The sequence below is a fragment of the Colletotrichum chrysophilum genome, assembly GCF_026319265.1.
Source record: "Colletotrichum chrysophilum strain AFK26 chromosome Unknown scaffold_51, whole genome shotgun sequence".
NCBI lineage: Eukaryota > Fungi > Ascomycota > Sordariomycetes > Glomerellales > Glomerellaceae > Colletotrichum > Colletotrichum chrysophilum.
This window is the reverse complement of record NW_026517338.1, coordinates 194,907-218,228: the sequence shown is the minus strand read 5'-3', so window position 1 is coordinate 218,228 and position 23,322 is coordinate 194,907. Positions and strand designations below refer to the sequence as shown.

Here is a 23,322-nt window from a genome sequence, read left to right as displayed (position 1 = left end):
GCAGGGTCTGGGCCACCATACACATTTTGGACGGCACGATGGCTATGCTCATCGGCGCGCCGAGGATTATCTCAGATGGGACGTGGAACACGAGACCACCCCGCAACATTTATGACGCCGACCTCGACCAAGACTGCGTCCAACTGCCAGAGTCCCGCGCCGGCACTGAAGTTACTGAAGTCTCGTTTCTGCTAGCGAGATACAAGATGAGCCTCGCCATGGGGAGGTTAGTTGATCTGAGCCTGATGAACAAGCTGGAATCACCAGAAAATGTGAACAGCGCCGAAGCTCGTCTCAAGGAAGCCTACGACTCGACACCCGAAAAGTTCAAGTTGACCTCACTCGTCCATTGCTTGTCAGATAAGCCGGTCAGTGTGGCACATCGGGTCATTATTACATGTCTTTACAACAAATCTCGCATCATTCTATATCAACGCCAACTACGGAAGGTCGCTAGCACAGGTTCATCAGGACCTGGTTCAAGTGAAGAGAACGAGAACTGGACGTCAGCGGCCCGACGCAAATGCATAGAAGCAGCCCTTGAGATCATGAAGCATTTACTGTTCCTAGACGCGGAAACACAACCAGGCGGCACCTTGACTATGATGAGGAGCAAAGTGTCTGCCTTGGTGGTCCATGAATGTCTCGTCGCAACCGCAGCCTTGAGCACATATCTGTACCGCTGGTCGGACGCACCGGCAGTTGACGAGAGCGAGGGCGCAGTCAGCAAGTCAGAGATTGAGGCTATACTGAGGCAAAGTTACCAAACATGGTCTCATTGGAGCAATTGGTCCGCTGAAGCGAGACGGGCGGTAGAGCTGTTGGATTTGCTATTCAAGAAGTTGGGAGGCAACAGCCTTGACATTGAAATCGACGAAGAAGCACTTCCAATGGACGAAATGGAGCTCGGTCTTGACTGGGACGCGGACACATTAGGAATATTCTTCCCGCTGCTAAATGAACCATCTGTATAGCTTCCGGGCTATCCCACATCAATCTCAATCTGTTTATGGATGATTCGACCTGCCCTTCCACGCCCAGTAATACTCAGTATGCGTATTCTGGATGAGATGGATGCCCCTTTCCCACAATTGCATCTTTTTCGTGATAGAAAAGGCAGCGTTTGGTGCTGTAAAAAGTCAGTGATCCATTCTACAATATTTAGACATATACTCACCCTCCAGACAGCCGTGGAAAGCATTCTCTAGATCAAAGGCCTCTATACTTTGCCCATCTTTACCCTTATCCTCACGCTCCTTTCTCACCCTCTCAACAAAAGTCAACTGCTCATGAACAGTGATGTCAATCGCAGCCACCACAAGCAGCATCCTCTGAGGCAATGTCTCCTCACTTGCAAGGTAGGGGCTCATCCTCGGGTTATCCCAGTTCGCTGCTTTGGCGGGTGCCGCATAGGAATCATACAGAGGCAACATGAAGGCTAGCGGATCTGTCGACGGGAAATTCGCTGGACGAGGCTTCTCCTCCGGCTTCGGGCGTAGGTCGATTGGCGCATAGAACGTGACCGCCGCCCTGATCGCAAACTCCTCAGAGGGGATGTTCTGGCTGGCTGCCAGAACGAGGTTCCCGCCCGCAGACGCCCCTGAGACCGTCATGAGTCTCGGGTCAGCACCTAGCTCCTCCTCAGCATGCTCCCGCAGCCACGCAAGCGCGGCGTCAACGTCGTCGATAGCGGCCGGAAAGGGATGGACCGGCGCGAGACGATAGCTCAGACTCACGACGACAGCACCAGTCTCCTTCGCAACCAGGGAGCAGAAAGGCGCGTCAGCCTCCGGGATGCCGCCCACGAAGCCGCCGGGGTGGCAGTCCACGTGAAGTGGGCGAAGACCATTGCGACCCGACCCGGTCCCGGGCTCTTTGAAGACGAGGACGCGAAGGGATCGATCACTCTTGATAGGGATGTAGCGGATCTTGTAGGGACGTCGAAATAGGTAGGGCGCTAGCGCGAGGGAGTGTGTTAGGAAGATAATGGGTTGCAAGGCTAGGAGGCGCCAGCGCAGGGACCAAGGGAGGTGTCGGCCGAAGAAGAGGGCGTCTAGGGCGGGCCTGAAGTGGGCGACGGCGATGTCTTTGATTGCGCGGAACATTGTTCGTCATGGAATCGCGAGTTCACGGTGAAACCGCGGAATGATGTGAGATCCATTTGCTCGGGATGTGGGAATACGGAGAGTAATGAGGGAAGTTTGTCTAGCGCAAGGACAATGTCATCATATCGAAGTCGCACAAAACATCTTTTCCTGATAGCTGAGTGGATTCGAAGAGAGAGTAAGGCGGCGTAATCTGAGACCGAACATTTGAGAGGGATGACCCAGGCTGACAGGCTGATCGCCCTGCGGAGTGCCACGCGACAGCGATGATGCACAGCGATCCGTAGCCTGCATCGAAACATCTTCTGGGGAATACCGGGAAGATGGGGGGTTTGGGGAGTGTTCATTTAGGTGATGGGGAACCGGTGGGTAACAGTGAAAACAGAGTTCGATTGAAAGAGAAAGATCGACATCGACGGGGCCCAGTGTGATGGGACGGCCGGCCGGTCGGTACGACATCCGGGATGGGGACGGGATCACGCAATCCGCAAATTGTTCGACGTCTTGAGGCTCATTCGACTTGGCCCAAATTCATGGAACAAACAATCGTTTCCAAGAATCAAGGAAACACACATTGAGTCAAGATTGGCATTATTAGCTTAGGGATGCCACGCGTGTTAGACACTTGAGGAATTTGGGGATGACACCAGGCTGGCTGGATAAGCAAATAGCGCTGCCCGTGAGACACAACATCAACGCCTGACGAATGCCTCAGCCTCGATGTCTCGTCTCAGATCGCGAGCCCACACGCATCATTTATCTTGAAGATCTGACATCAGAGACATGCCTGCCCGAGGCTGTCGACTTTGCGACTCTGAGATTGATTGAATCTGGGTCCCAATAGCCTCATGAAGGCAGCTTCCTAGGCGAAATGAGACAAACAGGCAGCTCCAGTGATGCCAGAGTGAATTACACTTAATTATTACATGAATGCGAATATCGTAACAGTGGAAGCCTAAACGAAGCCAAAGGAACCAAGTCTGGCTTTCCATCAAGTCATGAACATTTTCTTCTTCGTAAAGACGCTCAACCAAAATCTTGTCAAGTGGATTGCGTGAATGGTCAAGTCCGTTTGAATTCGTGATCGAGGGGGTTCTCATGCAGTACACACGTAATGACCCAAGGGTGATGGGGACGGCGGTCCTCCAACACAAGCCCATCCAGACTTTGTCGCCGCCTCATAGCCCCTTCCCATCTCTAGCAGCGGGCCTCGAAGAGAAAACGAATGGTCCTTCTCATCCTGTCAAACCTAAACCATCCTTTTCGAGCGAGATGTTTACAAGTCTGCACAATGTCAGCATACCGTCCCCTCGGAACTCATGACGGGTACTGGGACTCACCCTCGCAGTAGTCGGCGGTGGTGGTGACGGTGATGGTGGGGCGGGGAGCAGTGCTGGTGACGGCGGTGATGCCCCAGCAAGAGCAGGCGGAGGAGTACTCGGCAGCGTCGTCGCAAGAGGAGGCGTAGGCGGGAATGACGGTAGGGTAGGCGGTAACCTGGCGGTTGACGATCTCACCGTTGCGGCGGAGGCGGGCAGGGGCAGTGACGGTGACGGTGACGGTGCTGTTAGCTCCGTGTCAGTCTTCGCAACAACTCCGGTCTGAGGGATGTCATAGAACATACGTAGGGGAGGGGGTGACGGTGGCCTGCATGAAGGAAGAGCAGTCGGCCTTGCGGGAGGTGATGGGGAGGAGACCGTCGCGGGTGCCGGTGACCTGGCGGTTGCAGTTGTTGCCGGAGCACTCGCGCTTCTCAATGGCCGAGCCGAAGGCAAGGGCGGCGAGGGAGAGGATGACGGCGGCCTTCATTTTGACGGTGGGTTCAGACGATCGACTGAGGTCCTAAGAGATTTGTGGATGGGGTGATTGGATGGAAATCTGGTAGGAAGTCGGTGATGGAGAGGAAGGGGGAAAGGGAGGGACAGAAATGGGTTACATGGAGGCGAAGGCACCGTGATATATACCATCAGCCCCCAGTCCTCTCAAGATGGGGGTGGGCTGGGGCCGAGGGGGTGGATGTTGGTGGCCATGCTGTGCCTTGGACTGCCTACACTACGTGCGGATAGATAGACATGCAGACTAAGGTGAAGGTGAGTGAACCAGAAGCAAGCACCTACGGTACGGTATGCAGCAGTCAATACGAACCGCAGCAACCAGACGGAAGAAGAGTGGAAGCGGAGCCCATCCGCCCATCTGGGCGGAAGCGATGGGAAAGGCGGGTCATTGACCGGGCCTCTGGACAAACGGACAAGGGGGGGTGGTGGATGGCAGGCGAGAAACAACATCGTGGGTGAGGATAAAGGATAAACACATATTGACGAAGCTAGGCTCCCCGGTGCGGTAACACCCTGTACCTGAGCGTGGGCAAGGGTGCCAGGGGTTGAAGAGGGGAAGAGCAGCGAGGGACGACGAACGCCTTGGTTCCAACCCGTTCAGCTCATCTTTTGCGTGGTGTGGCATTTCCCACCTATCAGCGGGCGCAGCATCCGCATGAGGCAGGTTGGGAGAGCATGTGGGCGACGGCGGCGAACCGCAGGAACAAGTTGACGCAGCTCAGCGCAAGCGTATCCGAAGGATGACTTTGGGGTTGGGTTTGGTCCGAGACAGAGAGATGGGGAGGAGAAGGTACCGTTTGGCTGCCTGGCGCGGCCGGGGGTGACATTGTCTTCCCTGGTCTTCTCTGCCCTGACATTCCAACGTGCGTCCCTTCTCTGGTTCTCAACCCTGGGCTGTCGAGGGAAGGCCAAGGATTGGTTTTCCATGCTAGCCAACGCTATCACGGCGGGGGAGGTCGTCCAATACGGCCTAGCCTTGAATCGGAAGTCGGGGTTTCACAAATGGCCTTACCCGGGGTCACCGTTGTTTGCTGGTTGTAATAAGAGACATTCTGGTTCAGCAGTGGAAGAAGCTGGATGCAAGGGAGGCACGGAGAGCAAACATTGGCAACGGTGCCTTCATGGCTACCATATTAATCACTATTGAAATCTGCGTAACGCGCCGCTTGACTGGTGGCTTCTTTCCGTGTTACACATGGAAAAAGCAATTGAAGAGTCTTTGGCGTCATTGAGTTCCGCGTGTTGTCATGGACTCTGTCTTTCGTGTCTTCGATTCGGGTAACGGAGCTGTCAGGTGCGAAGGCGATTGGCAGAGAGACGCCAAGGCGCAACGGCACGGAAAGGCCATCCGTTGGAGGCGCGAGCTTTACTATGGACTGGATAAACAAAGAGAACCACGGGCAAGGATGACATTGAGGCTAGGCTGGCTGCCAGCATGGATGAAGATGGGAGGATAAGAACGGTGAGGGGGACTTGATAGCCCGGATATCTGGGTCTGTGGAAGAAACTCGGCTCCAAGCACACTCATGCTGTGATGTGTAGATCCGAGATGCCCTCGCCTTCCGAACCAGCTCGAATTCTCCGTAGGATCTGAAGAGAAGTCTCGGCTGAACATCCAAATAGCTGCCGGCGACTTGCCGCACATTACCTTCTCCTCAGTCGATCGGGCGGACTGTCATGGTCGCGATATTTCCACCGACGGACGCCAGCGTCACATCGCGAGAGCCGCGGGGGAGCCTGGCCTGCGTAAGGAAATGAGGAGAAGCGAAATTCAGACAGGCGGGCTTGCTGCGGGCAGGGACATGGGAGAAGCAGCAGCTCGCCGGTCGGTGATGAAAAGGCACAAAAGGTTCGAAATCGAAGAGGCGAAGAAGAAAAGCCTGAATGAGAATAGGAATCATTAGTGTGAGGGACACCGCCAATGGGGTTGCGTCGCCTAAAGGCCCGCGCCGCCGACCTGCATTGGCCATGATGCTGTCGGCGATGATCCGATGAGCGCTGTGCTGGGCCGTCATAATGCTTTGATTTCATTTTCAGGGGATATACTCATCAATTGAACAGAGACATGTAGGAACCGTCGGTGTTTGCCAGTCAAAGCGTGTGTTTCTCACTCAACTCATCTCATGACGCTGTAATCTCTTTCTATCTTTCAACATCAAAGATGAAAGCAAACACAAGGCCCCTGGTCCCTATCAACGCACAGGACAAACTCTGACAGGACTGGAGCCCGCCGGAGATCGCTCTCGTCAAGCTAAGCGACCAGCCTAGATCTCCTCCTGATCCGCCCTGCGACAATCAGTCCACTCACAGCTGGGGCCCTTTATGAACCTAAGCTTTTATGCTTATGAATTCTCGCTGCACTGCGACCCCAAACCTGCTCTCGGGCGGGCCAACTCGGCGAGTCGGCGCTGTGGGATTTCAGCTATTGAAAGCAACAGCGTTGCAAGCCGGGGCGCCCATGACACGAACACCCACCACCAAAGCTCCGCCGAATGTTTGCGCTCTCCAGGCTGTCGGGGGCCGCCTGGGATATTTGACACGAGGTGCCAGGCTGCCAATTGCAACCCTCAGCGTGCTGTCGCCCGTCAGCGCAAATTGCGTCCCTCCGGCGTTGGCTTGTTATTGGAAAGGTTTGGATTGTGGTGCACTATGATGAGCCAGTCTGTGCCCATCGCGCCCGTCTCCGGCTCAAATCTCTTCGCTATCAAGACCGATCTTTTGCCAACGGTCAACGCCACCCGCGATCCCATCGGCGGTCGCCGTTGAGGAAGGTCCTTGGGCAAAACTCTCTAGAAAATCGATAGAGGAAGAGAAAGACTGGCGGCGGGGACGGAAGGCTAACCAGTCAAGTCTAGGCCTCGGATGCGCCACGGCCATGCCAGGAGCCGCTTCGCCGAAAGAGGCAGCTCGAGAGTGGCATAGCGCCCGATGACTGGTAGTCGTCTGTGGCCGAACCTTTCTTGGACTAAGATCAAGTCAGTCAATCTTCGATAATGACATCAAATCTCGCCAGGGGAACCATTGTTTGGGAGAAGCTTCTGCTTTTTGTTCTGCACGTGGCCGCTCAGCTTTAGAACTCTCACCAAGCTCATAGACTCTTAATATCAAGCTGTCAATCCCGTCTGTTCGAATTCGCCATGTTCCAAAATGACCCTTATCCCCCGAGCTATGCCCACTCTCCCGACCCTGCCGAGTGCCCACTCCAGTCCACGTTTTTCTCAGGCCCTGGACCATATCCCCCCATCATTAAGGCTAGCGTCCCGTCGGAGCACCCACCCCGTTTAAGCCTAAGAGCAGAGCTGAGAGCCCACTGTCGAGTCTTTAATTCCGGGCGGGCGCTGGCAGACCATCGGCGGAATCAATAAACAGCTCGGGTTCCAGGGATTCAAAAGCCCTGGAAGGACATGTTTGAACGAAGCTTACCCCCGCCGTTGATCAGACCGGGAGCACGTGTAGCTCTGGAGACGGACGTTTGTCCTGGGTCTTTCGGTGAAGGCGTTGGGAAAGAAGTCCACCACTTGGCGAGCAAGAGCACGTTGTCGTTGGGAAGAAGCTCACTGATGGGTTGACCGTTGATCCACGTTCGTCACTCCCTTCAGGCTTGAGGATAACCGTTGGTACCTTCAGCGTCCGTGGCTCACACAAGAGTGCGGTCATACCCGTGCTCTTTGAGCTTCAGAACAAACATTGAGATCTTGTAGAATTCATATGCTCAATTTCCAAAGGTCACCAGGCATGAGTCTAGAAAGCTGCCAGTTTTACTTCCATTAGCGCACCTTGCCCAAGTCACGGTCAAATGGTTCGTACCGGCCATCGTACTATCCTAGCTCAACAGAATACTCTCCATCATGACCAAGAATACTTTCGTCACAGTCGAGCTCTCGCTCGCCCCAGAAACCCAATTTACCCGGAAATTCCTCAGTCCCAGCCTCTCAATCATCAAGATCTCCCCAACTCACATCTTCCCCTCGCGAAAGATGAGCCGGGGTACAAATCTCCGCGAAGCATTTCCGCCCAATTATCCCATCCCTTTACCGCTCTCCCCAGCCTCAAGACAGCGCATGTTCTGCGCCTCCCCCGCAGCGACTTACACACGCACATCCACGCTATCCTCTGTCAAGAACACACGCGTAGTCCATGCTCAGAGACGATTCGAGCCGGACTAAACCACGGAGCAGCATTTCCCGAGATCCTCCAATGAGACTTGCTTGCGTTCCCTTCCCGAGCAGCCGGCACTGCGAGCCTACGGAATAACTCCCATCCCCCCATTGCAGGAAGGGGGGTTTTTCCTCATGATTTACCGATGAGCATGCTCTTGCGGATCTTCCTCCCGTCAAGGTCTGCGTTCCCTAGAGACTCAGGAACAACCGGTGTCGAGAGGTATCCCGCAATGAAACCGTCCCCCCGAGCCGCATTTCCCGTCCATCGCTAAGACATGCAGAGGAACCTCCTACCGGCCTGGATCGTGACATTTGGCCCCCCCCCCCAGCCTGCGGAACCAAGCGAGGTGTGGGGTTGTGTCTCGTTTCCCGTGCAGCTGTTTTTCTCCATGATCTCCACGAAGCGAAAACCCACTCTCGCGAGGATATCCCCCGAGGGTGAGGGACGTCGATCAAGGGCGAGGTGCGCGGAGAAGGCCAAGGTCTCCACAACCTTACACCCGACAGAATCTGGATGCCCCTCGGAGTTGTGAATGACGTGCGTGCGGTGAAGCCTTCTACAGGCGCTTCGCTGTATCTTAAAAAGCCCGTGGAATCTGCCAGGCTCGTTCAAGGATTCCCCTCGATCCTGTCTCATCAGCATTACTCTTGCAGAACCCAGGTCGGACTCTCGCATATCTACGCAGAGGCCTCCCAGTCGTGAGACGGAACCTGCCATATCAAATTTCAAATTCAGGAGTTCAACCTAATGTGAGATCATCGGCCTCGCAAATCAGTCTCTATATTCAAGCCAGGTTTCTCATTTATATAGCATCACGCCTATCTAAGCTTGCCGGTAAGCCAAACAATGCATTCGAGAAAAATTGTGATTGAACGGTTGCATGAGTGTCCCCACCAGAGCTGTTGCTCGCACCCTTTGTCAGAGAGTATCACTTAGGGCGATGATGCCGTGAGAGTGTCTCCTCCACTGGGTATTTAGATGGAATAATTTCCAAAAAAAGGGTGTGTGATATTGATGATGAGTCGTGGAGCGTAGTCGAAAGGCTTCTCTTGCCCGTGGTTAGACGGACGACTCAAGCTGTAGTTGTTAACCCTAAGTTTTCTCGGGGCGTCTTGCGTTGACGTTGAGTATTGCATCCAACGGCCGAGAACCTCAAATGAGCATCACAATCCTTAACACTAGATGCGCAGATTATACGTATTGCTAAACAGGTATCAATATATTGTAGCCGGCCTAAAGAAAAGACCTGAACGCCTATCAACCAGAAAAGCACCTTCGCCTTTTGGCGGTAAGGGTCGGTGAGCCTCATGGCATCCAAAGAGACCTGACGCCGTTGCGCCCTCGAGGTGTATCCGAGGCCCGCGCAAGCCTCCCAGATGATATACCCAGTGCCCTCCACTGTTCCGGTTTCCTTCCCGTGTATCCTTCCATCTACCGGCATAAAATGTGCCTGCGCGGCACGACTCGTCGCCTAACCTCTCCGCCCAAATTTTGGACACATGAAGAAACCAACTCCAAGTTCGTTAATACAAGTTGGCCGAGAAGATGTAGCCATACTAGAGAGCAGATGGCTGCCAACATCACCTTCCAGAGTCCGTCTGGCCTGTCCCGCGATCAGAAGGCCCGTAGTGCCCAATGACCTCGGTATCCTCGCTCACGACGCCCAGCCCGCCGCCGGCCGCTGCGCTGTCACTCCTGCTCCTTGCACCGCTGCCGCCGCCCTCGCTACTCCGCCGACGCTGGTGTACGGCCGGAGGCCGACTCATCCCCGAAAGGCCGCTGGATGATCGCCTACGACCGTCCGGTACTGGTGTGGCCGCCAGTTCAGGGACGTAAGGCGTCGCGTCAAGCTCCTGCATGCCGTCGCTGCTCGCCTCGCTCGCGTTACTATAATGGCGGAGATGAGCGTATGTGCCCTGCGAATCCGTGCTTTGGCGGTGCACGCCGATCCAGGCACTCGATCCCTGGCTGACGCGCTGACTACGATCCGGCGCCATGTCGAAGTAGCCCCCGTTGTACGTGGAGTCGTAACTTGCGTGCCGGTCTGATCCCGAGCCCTGGGGGACGGCTTGATAGTCGCCGATCGTGCTAGGCGTGCCTCGGTAGGGCGGTGTAAAATCCGGGCTTCCAAGACCATGAGTGTGGGCCGTCGTGTCGGAATCGTGTCTGCGGTGGGATGGCCGCGGGGACATCATAAGGGGGTCGACGCTCATGTCATCCACCTCGGATGGCGTCGGCTTGAACTGGTACATCGATGGTCGTGACTTGGTTCCTGTCGATGTGCCCCTGTTGCTGGTCTCGACTGCTTTGACGACCTTGTTGAGATGGCGAATGATGATCCAGGCAGCCACGAGAACGATGATGAGCAAGCCAACGCCTCCCGCCACGATGCCGGCGATTTGGCCCGTAGTCAGACCGTCACTGCCACCATCGTCGCTGCTTATCGGCTGTTCCTTCGGGACGGAGCTCGGGTAGTACTTGATGACTATCTGGTCTGGGTCGTCGCCCTTCATCGTCGCCTCGGCAGTCGGGGCTGTGGTTGGCCTTGAGGGCGTAATTACTGTAGTTGCAGTGACGGTTGTCGTCAATACTTGAGTCGCATCGTTTGTGGTCGTCATCGTCGTCGTTTGTGTGTATGTTGAGGGATCTGTTGAGTAACAGGCGCTCACGGCGCAGCCCATGCCGTTCCTGCAGCAGCCATAGCTGAGACTTGCGGGACACAGATAGTAGCTGGCGGGACACGACTGAGAGTATGACACCCCGGCCGCCGCAACGCAGTTGCTTCCTCTTTCACATCGGTATCCTTCGGGACAGCAGCCACCTGGGCGACATTGTTAGTCCTCTCAAACCACGACACAAACCCGAGTGAAATCGACTTACCTCCCATGACTGGGTCGCAGGCGAAGTATCCGACCTGACCCGCGCAGGTCCGGGGAGCGCTTGTCGTCGCATAACATGAGTCCGTCGCGCACTCGTATCCCGACTGGCAGCAACCTCCGCCCAAGCTGGCCGGGCAAGCCGCATAGCCCGTCGAACACACCGTGGCTCTCCGCCCCAACTCGGCAACAGCCGTAACATGGGCCTTTTCTAACCTGTGTACCCCATCGCGTCGCTTGAACTCTGCCGCCGATACTCTCGCGCCGAATAGATCAAGCCCCAAACCAAGCGCACAGAGTGAGCAAGAAAAGCCTTTCATTTTGGCGAATAACCAATGAATAAGCACGAGTGTCGCGCGGGAACCCGGGGCCCGCCGATCATTCAAAGATGGTGGGATCAGCAAGAACGCAGTCGTCGAGTAATCGTACACGGGGAGCGCAGAAATTCGCAGGAATTCACAGAAAGGTATGATATACTCTGCGTGATCGGCACCGTAGGGGTTGGGAAAAGCTTTGAAAGGTCGATTTCAAGACAAAGGTACTGTTGGCGGGGTCGGCCGGGTTATGAAGTTGGCAAGTTGCGCTGGTGCCTTCGGTTGGGAGGAGGATCGAGATAGCCCAACTGCATGTGTGTCTGGGGGCTGAGCCGTGGTACAGCGCAGCACCGCAGCACCGCAGTCACACCCCACGAGGTCGTAATCGGCGATGGGGGGCACAGCAATAGGGCTGAAGAGTTGGCAACAAGACTCGATGATGGAATAAGTCTCGTATTTGCCAGTTTGCCGTGCAACTTGGACCAACACGCGAAGCCTGGCTCTCTTGTCGTGTTTCTTCGATTCTTTCGTTTCTTCCCGTCACGTATGATCGACCCGACAGCGGGTGGTTGCAGCTGAAGATGGGAGAGGGGGAGGGGCGATCATGGACTGTTTGGGAGGGCGCCGAAGAGATTGTAAAGGTAGAGAGCGTACATATGTGACGGGAGGGCCATGCCTCGCAGCAGACCCTGGCGGGGCATGGGTGCAATCTTTGGGACTACAGGACTATGGGATTTTGGGAGGTGGCTTGTCTTGTCAGACCGTCAGCTTTCACCATGCCTGGCTTGCCCTCTTTGGGAAGTGAGCGAGAAGCGGCTCTGCTTGCGAGACCAATAAGGTGAGGTTTAGCAAGGGCACCAGCCTCTCAGAAGCCACGACAGCGGCGGTGGATGGGCGCCAGCTGGGGGGATTTTTGAAAAATCCATTCGATTTCGATGGTCTCGATTGCCGTGGCTGCTGGGTGCGCTGGACATGTCTGGTGTGAGGCCGAGATAGCGAATCAACGGATGGCAGCTGACGAGTCGGACAGACGATGGCTGCGGTGATGCGGCACGACGAAGGTTGTCTTACCCGTAGATGTGGGCAACATATGGGAGTAGAGCAGAGGGCCACCAATGGGACGGAGGGGTGAGCTGCAAGTCGGCGACAAGGGCCAACAGGAGCGGCAGCTCGTAGGAAGGGCTGGGCAGGCAGCTGCATAACAGCGGCGTGTGGGTGGAGGAGACGGGGATGACAAAATGCGAGAGGGAATCGCATTTGGAGATGAGCAGATTTGGACACCAGAGCGCACCGCACCGTCGTGTTGGGGGCTTTGCCTGCGGTCGGTCGAATGCGACACAGAGTGGCTTCAGCGCGTCGAGAACCAACATGATCGCACGAGGCATCCGCTTGGGTGTCTCTGGATTTGGGGTCCACGTATTTCGCTCCGAGCAAAACCTGTATGATGGATAATGTCGCGCTGGCGGAAGTGAAGATAGAAGGACAAAGCAGGCAAGGCTAGAGGCGTTGTCGTGAGATGGATGTCCGACGGGGCCGGGTGCGGTCGGGGTCAGCCGGTCCCGCCACGGCATCGATGTCGGGCGACACGCATAGTCTGGCTGGGCTGTGGATAGGGCGCCCGATATTCACAGCCAACTCGCCATGCGACACCGCCGGCGAGAAGTTGATCCAGTGTCCATGCTGCACTCGCAGCATTGAATCAAGACAGGGGGCCTTTTGCTCTCCGCGCTGACCAGTCAATGAGCCGGAGAAGAGGCGACGGGGAGGGTGAGCGGTGGAGGACAGACGCAGACGCAGAGGCGTGCAACATCAGGTTGTATTGAAGCAGGCTGGATAGAATCGGAGATCTGTTGGCTCGCAGAAGGAAAAGCATTTGGTGTTTCAGAGTGTGATAGGCGGGCAGGCAGCTGAGATGAACACTTTTCTGCGCGTGGGCTACCGAAGAGGTAGTACAAAGTGCAAGTCTGACGCGGTGCTGTTCGTGGGACTTTGGAGAGATGAGATAAGATCAGGCGAGGTGCGATGTACGGTCTCGGATTTGGCTGAGCCCACGTTAGTCAGACTCAGAACTGGACCAGGCAATCGGAAAAAGATAGCCTGCGGACGCGGGCATGACGGGAGCCCCCAGCTTGTGAACGGTTGAACCCACGCGCGGGAGACCGAGCGCGCGCGGGGAAGCAGAGCGTGGGGGAAAACAGGTGTGTATTCTTTCTTCTCTGTCTATTCATCGTGAGCGCAGGAAGGGCACCAGAAGGAGTCTTCCAGATTACTTACCGATCGATGCTATACTGCACAAGCACAAGGCGGCCAGTGAGTATGAGGGCGGGTGATAGGTATGGAAGGATTTACCCTTTGCAGAAGCGACACCGCAGCAGAATACTGATGCAAGTGGAGGGTCCTTGGCTGCAGACCGTGCAGACAGTCAAAGGCGGCGGAACCTCGAGCATCCATGAGCAGGGAAGATATTAATAAACTGGGATCATCAGGTCGAAGGCAGACACTGGTGGACACAGCAAACCTGGGAGCACTGGACGGGACAGGAAGGAAAGATCGTCTCAGTCGCGCTTTCCTGCCGTTGCATTTTCTGTTGGTTGGGCCCCGTTGGTGCAAGACCTACCTGCCCACTGCCTTGCTGCCGTACCTACCTTCCAACCAACGAAATACTACTCTAGGAAGTAGCAACGACCGACTCAATCGCACCTGCCTCTCATCTTCCTTCAACCACCCAAACCGAGTCTCTCTTGCCTGCCCTGTCCTATCCTATCCTGCCTCGCCTTGCCCCCAGTCTCCTGCTCCAGCCTCAGGCAGGAACACATGATCAGGCACAGCCTTCAAGACGGGCAGTGATGGACAGGCACCCGAACCAGACATCGACGGGGACGCAACTTCCATGGATTGAATTCAGTGTCCTCAGTGGGGTCTGGTCCCTTGACGTTCCCTCATGAAGGACGCTCCCGTCTGCCCGAATCCACGCCTCCCCAGGACATCACCGCTAGACGGCTTGGAACTCCGCTGATCAACCACCAGCCGACTCGATTGGGAGAACTTCCCCGGATTCCTTCCTTTCTTTTCTGCTTCTCCAAGACGCCAAACGCCAACACCCAAACTCTGACCATTGCTCGAGCGCCTGTCCCTGACAGGGTCTCCAATACGAAAACCCAACTCCATTCGTGGCATTGCCGGCATCGCATTGCCGCACTGCCAACCAGACATTGCCTTTTGTCTCGACATTTGCCACTTGCGCGATCCTCCCTCCCCAAAAGATCAGGTACCAGGAGATACCAACAACGACAACGAGAACGAACATACACACAACTGTGCCAGAAACTACGCATTTGGCAGGGAACAGCTGGCAGCCATCATCTTGTACCACCACAGAGCACCACCACGAAGGACTCCCTATGCGTAATCCCCGTTACGTCCGCTCCAGTGTGCCATCGCTTCGATACACCAGAGGATCGCCCTGACCGCTCCCCTCACCAACCGATGCGGTCCGCTGGCCTGCCGCTAGTGGGAGTTGCAACCCGCACACCAAACTCGATGCTCCCTCCTTCATCATTCACTCAGCTTGCCTGCCTGTGCTGTGGCATGTGGTAGCATCGGAGACTCGACGCCCATTAGGCTTGGAAGTGTGCCTGCCAGAGGTCTAGACGCCAGGCCCAACCACGCGTGTATTTGCAGGCACGCTACCGCCGACAAGAGTGCGGGGAAGACATCTTTCCCTCATGGCGGCGTGGCATCTAGGATCATGGGTGTGGTCGACTGGCTGAAGACTGGCTGGCTGCTCGAGTCGTGTCGTCGATTTCGGACTCAATCTTCAAAAGCCAGCAGAAACAAGATGAGGGCATAGAAACCCTCTCATGGACTCTGTCGACCATTCATTTGCGCTAATTGCCGTCATGCACTCGATGGTCAAAAATGACAACCGGTCGTCGAGCCCCTTGTCGCGCAGACCGTCCGATGGGCAGGACAGGCCCGCTCTGGACGAGGTGACAGAAGAAGAAGCAGTCCGCACCCACTCCAACGGGGGACATCTCGGCTCCCGCTGGCACCCTGTCTAGCACAGCACGGCTCGCAGCTTAACAGCTCGGCTCGGTTGGTGCAGACCAGCAGAGTCAAGTGACTCGACTCATTCCCCATTTCAAATTAATCAAAGCAGATGGTGCCCCAGCCTTGGACTTTGCGGCTGGGCGGAGGCAATCAAATCTCCATTTACGGTGCCCTCTGAGGCGGAGCTTGCGTCCGGCACTGTGAGAGTTCCAAACCGTCCGAACGGCTACACCATTTAAACTTTCCTCCGGCGCTGCAGGGTCCATTTCGCAACCAGAGGTGAGGAACGAAGGTGGTCACAGTACCTTGGTAATGGTGTTGGGCTAACGTGCCCTCGACTCGCTGGAAGAAAACAAAACCAGACGGGATGGCCACTCGGATGCGGACAGTAGCCACCTAGAGAGCAGCCATGACGTCTCTGGCTGCCGGCGGAACGAACACGGCAGAGGCCTGCAGAGCCGTTAGCCTGGAGCCAGCAGTAAATTCCGCGCCTTCAGCCACTACCGGAAGCTTAGGACGCCCTAGAAGCAGCAGACGGGCGCCCAGAAAAGGGATACGAAGTGCGCTATGCCACGCCACCTCCTCATTCTGAACGGCTCGCTGCCCCATTCGGGCCCTGTGGTGATTGAAGTTGGCGCGTTCTTGCATCTGCTGTCGGGCCTGTTGCTGTTGTGATTGGGTTCCTGGAGAGTCCGGGGTCGGTGTGCACACGGCACACACATGGCCTTGGGCTAGGCGGCCAGGTTTACGGGTGTTGACAGACACTTGACGAAGGCTGGCTCTTCCTCAAACGCAAGGACAATTAGACGGCATCATCCTCGAGCCCATAACATGAGCACGGCGGCTCTATGCATTCATTGCAGCATTACACGCCGACAACAAGGAAGAACATGGCCATCTCGGGACCATCTTCCAGAGGCATCCCAGTGCCGATGACATTTCTCTACGTACACATTAACAAATAATTAGCTACAAGCATCTACCTGGCCCAACCACCCTTACTCCAACTCGTCCCCATACCTACAGTGCGGTCCGGTGTCTCTGGTAGGCGTCCGCTCACACCTTACTCCTCACTCTCACACCTGGAGGCGGACGCCCAAACACCGACAAAGACGACCGCCGATGCAACTGCCACCACTCAGAACGGGCTAAATCAACAGCTGGAGACAGTCCACCGAGATTGTGACACCCATCTCCGCACCAGATTCGCCGCTGTAACCCCGCAAGTTTCTCCACCTTTCTGCTTCTAGCACAAGTTAGCCCCCAGGATCTCTTGGTCACGATGTGCGTGATGCCCAGCGGCCTTGTCAGCATTGGGAAGGACGCCGTCGCTGGCAGCTAGCCTTGGGCTCGGGCTTGGGGCAGAGGCACTTTTTCTCGCTCTAAGCAATGACTGGGTCCCAGGTCGTACCTGGCGTGTCCCGGGGAGGAGCCAAGGTCAACGCAAGGTCAAGGGCAAGCCATGTTGGTCCTGGATTTGGAGCAGTTGGAGAAATGGCCATCGTTTGGGCCTTTGGCTTTACCTTTCTCGCCGTCTCAATTCTGCTCCATTTTCCCCTTCGTCACTATTTGAAAGGGTCGTTATCCGAGAACTGTATTGACTCGCACGAGACGCTTTTCTGATCCTCTTCTTGTTCCTCCTCTTCCTCCTCATCACCCCCTCCGCCCCGATTCCCCATACAAGATCTCGCCATTCTCCAGAGGCACCACCTCCAGTCTCCAGTCTCCATCCCCCACGCCCCCCTAGTGGACGGACCAACAATACGAATTGGTCTTCACCTCAGCGCATCAACCCCCTGCCCCGGTCCATACCAAGCTCGCGGCCCCGTCGAAAAAAGGCGAGAACAACATCTCGTGGTCCAGAAGAAGGGAGGAGAGGGTTTTCTTTCGCCTCTTCTGAGAAACCTTCGTCTACCCTCGGCATATATCCGATAAGCCGGCTACCGAACTGGCGAGAGACAAGGGCAAGAACAGAGGTCAAAGGATATCCACATCATACGCTGTTCTCGACAGACTCCACGATCTTTCTCTTCACCGCGCCATAGAGAAATCAGCAACCCGGCCTGGCTTATCCACCTCGTCACATCCCTCCCCATTTCCCGCAAACGGGTCCCCCCTCCTTCGCAACCTAACCTTACATTACTTTACTTTTGCCCGCCAACCCGACCAGACACCAGGCCTGACGAGACTCGACCCAGTCACTGCGGGACTCCCCGACATCGTGAAAGCCCGCCTTTACTCACCTTCTAGGCACAGGTAGCCTCGGTCCACACACTCCTGGCCGCCGACTTTCTCCCTTCTTTCCGTGCGGGATGTAGAGAGGGCAAATTCTCTGTCTCGATATACCAGCGCCCTCCACGAGAAAGCTGCTTTCTCTCCCTCGACGACATCCAAAGAAACATTATGTCCATACCTGCTGCTGCAGGCACCGGCTCGTGAGCATCATGTTGCTATATACTAAACTCGCCCCGCCAAAGGCTCCCAAAAGGCGGTCCAGATCTGGTGAGTCTGCGGCCAATCCCTCTCCCCTCATGCCTCCGCCATGTGCTTTTTTCCTGTTGGGTCGTCATTCTTGCGCCGCTATTGCCGCCCGAATAGCTTCGTCGCATTCCCCCAAGCCTCGCTACCTTTTAACCCGTCGTGTCGTGGCGACAGCCATGACTGGTCGTACTGTCGTACTTTGCATTGATTTCTGACGTGAACATATTTCATTCATGCAGGATGTACATATTGGTAAGTGAGCCCCGTCGGACCCCAATGAGAGTTGATTGTCGCAATTCTAACTTTATCGATAGCAAAGAAAAGGTTCGCCCATTTCCACACGATCTCGTTCGATTCCCTTGAACTGGCCCCTGCGTACTTTGTGAAAAGCACTTCTGACATTTTTTTTCACCTACAGAAGAAGAAATGCGATGAAACACGCCCCCAATGCTCTCGCTGCGCCGAGCGCGGGCAAGAATGCGCCTACGAAGCGGTCAAGCCTCGACAACGCAAGAAGCGCGATTCCATCGCCGGCCTAGGCTCCGATACAGCATCCCAAACAAGCGGTAGTGCCATCATCCGCCGATATTCTGCGCCTGATGTCACTCTCCGACGGTGGAAAGAGGAGGCCTTCGACGACGATGAAGAGGGACTCGAGGAGGCTATCATCGAAGAGCCCGAAGATACCGCCGACTCGCTCGGCCCCGCATTTGACATCAAGAAGATGTTTGGCATCCGCAACCCTGATGTCAAGGTGGATGCTCCGCTGATCTCGCCCATCGATGCCGTTTCATTCAACCTGTCCCTCGAGGACGCGGACGAGGAAGTGGTTCGAAGAGACTCTATTCTAACGGACTCGGGGACGGCGCCGCCACACCTCGCCGTAACGCGGGCTCAGCGCCATTCGGATCTTTCCTTGGTTGCACCCGTCTCGGTGGCGTCGCCACGGCTTGAATTCCTCTTTCCAACTTTTTCCGAGTTCTCGGACCGTCCCAATCGTCGCGCGCTGGTCGACCATTTCACCAACGTCATGTCCCACTTGATCGTACTCAGGGAGACCGAAGCTGGAAACCCATTTCAGCAACTCGTGCTGCCACTCTGTCATAGCAGCTCTACTGTAACGAATGCGATATACGCGCTCGCAAGTGCCCATCTGGAGAACAGAGGCTGCGGCTATACAGAAGAGAAGGCGGTGTACTTCCATAATCAGGCGATTCAAGGCTTGGCGCGGCTGATTGAACTCGGAGGGGACGCGAATAAAAATGAGCTCCTGGCGACAATCATGTTGCTTGTTTACTACGAAGTTGTGAGTGCGATACGGAGGAGTTTTTGACACATGCAGCTAACCCGATGACAGCTCGTGCAACAAGGCCGTTCCAACATCGTGGATGGCCATCTCAAAGGTGCCATCGCCATCATGAACGGTAACAATGCTGATCCTAATCCTACCAGCGCTTTCCTCGAACGAGTATGTCCACTGAAGTCATCTTGTGTTCAAACACTAACTTTTTAAGGCTTTCCGTTTCTACGACGTTATCGCCGCTCTCTCTTTCGGTACAGCGCCGCTGTCCACCGCGCCCGCTACAGGCTGCCTTGTTCCGTTTCCGCCCCTCGATGCGCCTTCGACATCGCCCCTCAGCTCCGTGGACACCCTCCTTGGAATGTCCACCACACTGTGGCCCATTATTCATCGCCTCTCTAATCTCCTTGCTCTCAAAACCGAACTCCAGACTGCCATTACCAATGGCCAGCTTACAAAGGTGGCCGTCCTCCGCACCGAGTTCGAAACAACATCCGATGCGATCGAGCACGCCCTCAAGCAATGGCAACCTAGCTACCCACCCGGCTTCTCTCCTGATTCCGTTGACGACATCATGTCAGAGGAGGAGCCTGAGCTGGCTGCTGAGCGTGCGCGCATGCACTCGCTCTTGAACAACGCTCTCGCCTACCGTCACTCGGCGTTTGTCTACCTCTACCGTACCATTTACGGATACACTCGTCGACACCACCTCGTTCAGCATCATACCCATGCGGCGTTGAGCCATTGTGCCGCAACAGTCTCCCACGCTGGCCCCATGGCAGCGCTCCTTTGGCCGCTGTTCGTGGCAGCTTGCGAGGCAGTGAATCCCGCAGACCGGGAAATCGCACGGCAAGCCTTTGTCGCAGTGGAGAGGCGGCAGGGCATGACCAACATCCAGCGTGCTTGGACCATCGCCCAAGAGGTCTGGCGACGGGCGGATATGATTGACGATCATGCGACGTATGACGGATATGACGACCACAGCTCCATGCTCTGCTCAACTCCCAGCAACAGGCTGGGAAAGGGAGGTGACTTGTGGAGGAGAGTCAGCGAAGACATGGGCGTCACGATTGTCTTTGGATGATGATAATGCCACAATGCCCAAGGCTTCTTCTGGCGATCCACCGGCGTTGAATGTTTTGAAGCCGTACATAACTGGAGTCATTTTGGTAACGGGACAACACACATTTTAATGAGTAAAGGGCATTATTTCGGAACAGGGGATGGGGATTGTGGTTTACACAAAAAAGCAAGAATATCCTAGCGGCGACGAATCGGTTTATTTCCATGGAAGGGGGTTCACATGGGATGAAGATAAGCATGAGGAGGGGTCCGGTGTGGCGCAATGGACGTATTGTTTCGAGGAAGATATCATGTAGGCAATGGCCGCAATGGAGCCAGATGTCAGTTCGTTCTTGGGGGATTAGGAGTATGTGAATTCGAGACACTGATATCAATTTGAATTCGGGATTTCAAACGACTCTGTGCTGCTGATTGGTTGCACGTTTAATTATGCACTTTGGCATGCCATGTCAATCCCCAGCCTGCCGTTTCTCGGCCTGAAAACGATGTCGAACATCTCCCCGAGCCATTCTCGACGAATATTTATCGATATCATAGACGTTCCGCTGTCATTTCTCAGTCCACATGGGGACCAGGAGACATACGTCACAGGTGATGGCACTGGATCAGCGGCTTCCCGGTAGCCCTGGTGGGCTGACACGTTTCTTTGGGAATCTGGGGAAAATGCGGGGGGCCCGTTGATGACCGTCTTTGTCACGGGTGGAACGCCTTCAAGCGGGCATGCTTCCCATTGGGAACAACATCAGGCTGGCACTGGCCTCTGGTACTTGTGTCGATTGACTTTGATTGATCGGGCGTCGATGGTTAAGGTTGACGTGGGTGGATGGGATGGCAGGAGTCAGATCGGATGCGGAGTGCATGAAGGTCTTTGCTGATGACAGCGAGCGTGTCTCTGGGGTGACCAATTGTAAGGGCTTGGATTCCACCCGGGACCATGCAGCAGTGAGGTAGGTAATGCATGGTAGGAGAGAGAAGAAGAAGGAAAGGAGATGGGAAATCCGGGGAAGGCAGCTGGCTTCGCTGGGGTGGCCGTATGAGTTATTGGTCCGGGGGGTTCGGAGTATAAGGCTATGTGTAACCATGCAATGTCCGGCGGTGTTGCCATTGTATGTCAGCACGAGGGAGAGAGGAGAGTAATTATGATATCGGTGCGAAGAAGCGTTCATGCGGTGATGGCACTATGAAAAGTGGAAGACATGAAATCTTGGTCTTCGTTTTTTTGGTGGTATATTCATCTCATGGCTCACCGGGAATCGGTGTAGACTAGACGGTGGGAGGCCGAGGTCACCCTTTCCTGACCGAGAAAGTGAAACCACGCGGGTCAGCCTGTCAGATATCGCCGGCAGTGACTCTGATGCAAATGAACCCGAGAGACTGGCTGGGAGATGGGCGTGATTGGCCGGGTTAAATGCGCGGGATCAGCAGCAGCAGGATGGTGGTGGCCGTTTGGGAGGGAGGACGCGTGTGTGTTTTCTTTTCTTCTCTCTTCCCCTCTGGACAGGGCTGTCTTGGAGTCTATTTGATGATTCGGTCAGTGACAGCGAGGAGTATCGTATGTCTTTGGGGTCCTCTCATCTCATCTCATGAATGTTGACGATCCCCCTCCGTCACTTACAGTATTCATCCGTAAATTGAATGGGCCTTGCTCCGTAAAAGATAGGCCCCGGTTTTCCGCGCCGTGCCCGCGGAAGTGGACACTTGCCTCGGGCTGCACAGTGGGCATTTTAGCGTCCTTCTTAGCGGCACCGGTGGCATTGATGGGTTCCATGATGGGTTGTTGATGGGATTCTCGGGATGCTTCCTCCATGTTTTTGGTGGCCAGTGGTCCCCAACCCCCATGTCGCACTTGGGCCTGTTCCTTTCCCACCCCGAATTCCCCCCAATCGCCCAAGGCCCTTCGCTCCCGTTCTGCCGTCCGTCTCCCCCCTCCCGTCCCCATCTTTAAGTAAAATCCCCTAAAAAAAACACAGACGAACCGGGCCACTCCCCCCGATTCCTGCTCCCCCCTCCCACCTACCTCGATGGCAATCTAAGACAAGACGAGACAAGTCAGGACGGGAACGACGAGACAGACAGCACAGCGAGACAGAAACAAGACAAGACAGGGACGGCACAGGAAGAAGAAGAACAGACAGGAGAAAGGAAGACACACGAAACGAAACCCAACGTCTATTACGCCTAGCCGACGCCCACCTTGACGCCAAAGCCAACGCCAACGTCAACGGCCGGCGTGCCATCGTCTGCGCCTTTCCCGTTCGTCAGTCCAGTCCGTTCCGTCACCTCCCTCGGCCTCCTCCTCGCCCACCTATCCTATCGACGGGACTCTCGTCATCCATCTCTCGCAGCTCCTCACTTCTGGGCTGCTTTTTTGCGCCTCCCCCTCTCTCGCCTACCCAAGCCAGTCCAGCTCGGCTCGCAGATCTTCCCGGTCCTCTCGCCTCGCCTCGCCTTCGCCTTTGCCTTCGCCTCCTCTTTGTACCATCGCATCCCCCTCCTCTCGACCGTTGGGCCGTTCTGTTCCATCCTTTTCTCATACACACCTACTTCGCACACACACACTCTTCTGGATTATTCCTCCCGGCACGGAAATGCCCTGGTTTCATGCCGCAATGTGTCCCACCTTTACCAACTGTCAACCTCACAATTGACCCATCTTACACACTCCATCCATCCATCCATCCGTCAGTCAGCTCCTTGCCTCGACTCAGACTCACCTAGACTCAGCTTGCTGCAAACCGACTGCACTACTCTGCACTCTGCATACGCACAACTACCGCATTGCGCTGCACCTGCTCTTGAGCCCTACCGCTGGACTGGAGCTACAGCAGCCCGGTCTCCACTGAACCCTTCTTTTCCCGCCCGCAGCTGTGAGTGTGCTGCATCCCAAGCTTTCCCCAAGTGGAAGCCAAAAAATAAAATCGAGCCGGAAGCTCTGCTGGTCTCCATCGACTGGGAGCTACACCCCAGCCAAACCACCACCACCACCACCAGCATTACTACCACTACCACCGTCAGCAGCCAGCAGCTCAACCTGCCTGCCGCGAGGTCCCTGGCCGACTGGACCACATCCCCGACCAAGGGCCATCTCAATCAGAGTCAGGACAAGTGCTCTGCTGC

General features: G+C 55.6%; 5 protein-coding genes across 5 annotated transcripts; 2 read left to right on the top strand and 3 right to left on the bottom strand.

The window, feature by feature from the left end:
- Positions 1-38: 38 nt before the first annotated feature.
- COL26b_006757 (uncharacterized protein) lies at positions 39-531 on the top strand (the record flags this gene model as incomplete). Its single annotated transcript, XM_053179569.1, has 2 exons — positions 39-368; positions 463-531. 2 exons carry the CDS (start codon positions 39-41, stop codon positions 529-531), a joined length of 399 nt encoding a protein of 132 aa, XP_053036514.1.
- Positions 532-1,047: 516 nt separating this feature from the next.
- On the bottom strand, positions 1,048-2,105 carry COL26b_006756 (uncharacterized protein; the record flags this gene model as incomplete). Its single annotated transcript, XM_053179568.1, has 2 exons — positions 1,048-1,061; positions 1,178-2,105. 2 exons carry the CDS (start codon positions 2,103-2,105, stop codon positions 1,048-1,050), a joined length of 942 nt encoding a protein of 313 aa, XP_053036513.1.
- Positions 2,106-3,381: 1,276 nt separating this feature from the next.
- COL26b_006755 (uncharacterized protein) lies at positions 3,382-3,914 on the bottom strand (the record flags this gene model as incomplete). Its single annotated transcript, XM_053179567.1, has 3 exons — positions 3,382-3,389; positions 3,446-3,669; positions 3,730-3,914. 3 exons carry the CDS (start codon positions 3,912-3,914, stop codon positions 3,382-3,384), a joined length of 417 nt encoding a protein of 138 aa, XP_053036512.1.
- Positions 3,915-9,681: 5,767 nt separating this feature from the next.
- Positions 9,682-10,614, bottom strand: COL26b_006754 (uncharacterized protein; the record flags this gene model as incomplete). The annotated part of the gene is made up of 1 exon (XM_053179566.1): positions 9,682-10,614. The coding sequence occupies one exon, from the start codon at positions 10,612-10,614 to the stop codon at positions 9,682-9,684; it is 933 nt and encodes a 310-aa protein (XP_053036511.1).
- A 7,448-nt stretch (positions 10,615-18,062) lies between these two features.
- Positions 18,063-20,206, top strand: COL26b_006753 (uncharacterized protein; the record flags this gene model as incomplete). The annotated part of the gene is made up of 4 exons (XM_053179565.1): positions 18,063-18,074; positions 18,241-19,128; positions 19,180-19,290; positions 19,337-20,206. The coding sequence occupies 4 exons, from the start codon at positions 18,063-18,065 to the stop codon at positions 20,204-20,206; spliced, it is 1,881 nt and encodes a 626-aa protein (XP_053036510.1).
- Between the last annotated feature and the right edge of the window lie 3,116 nt (positions 20,207-23,322).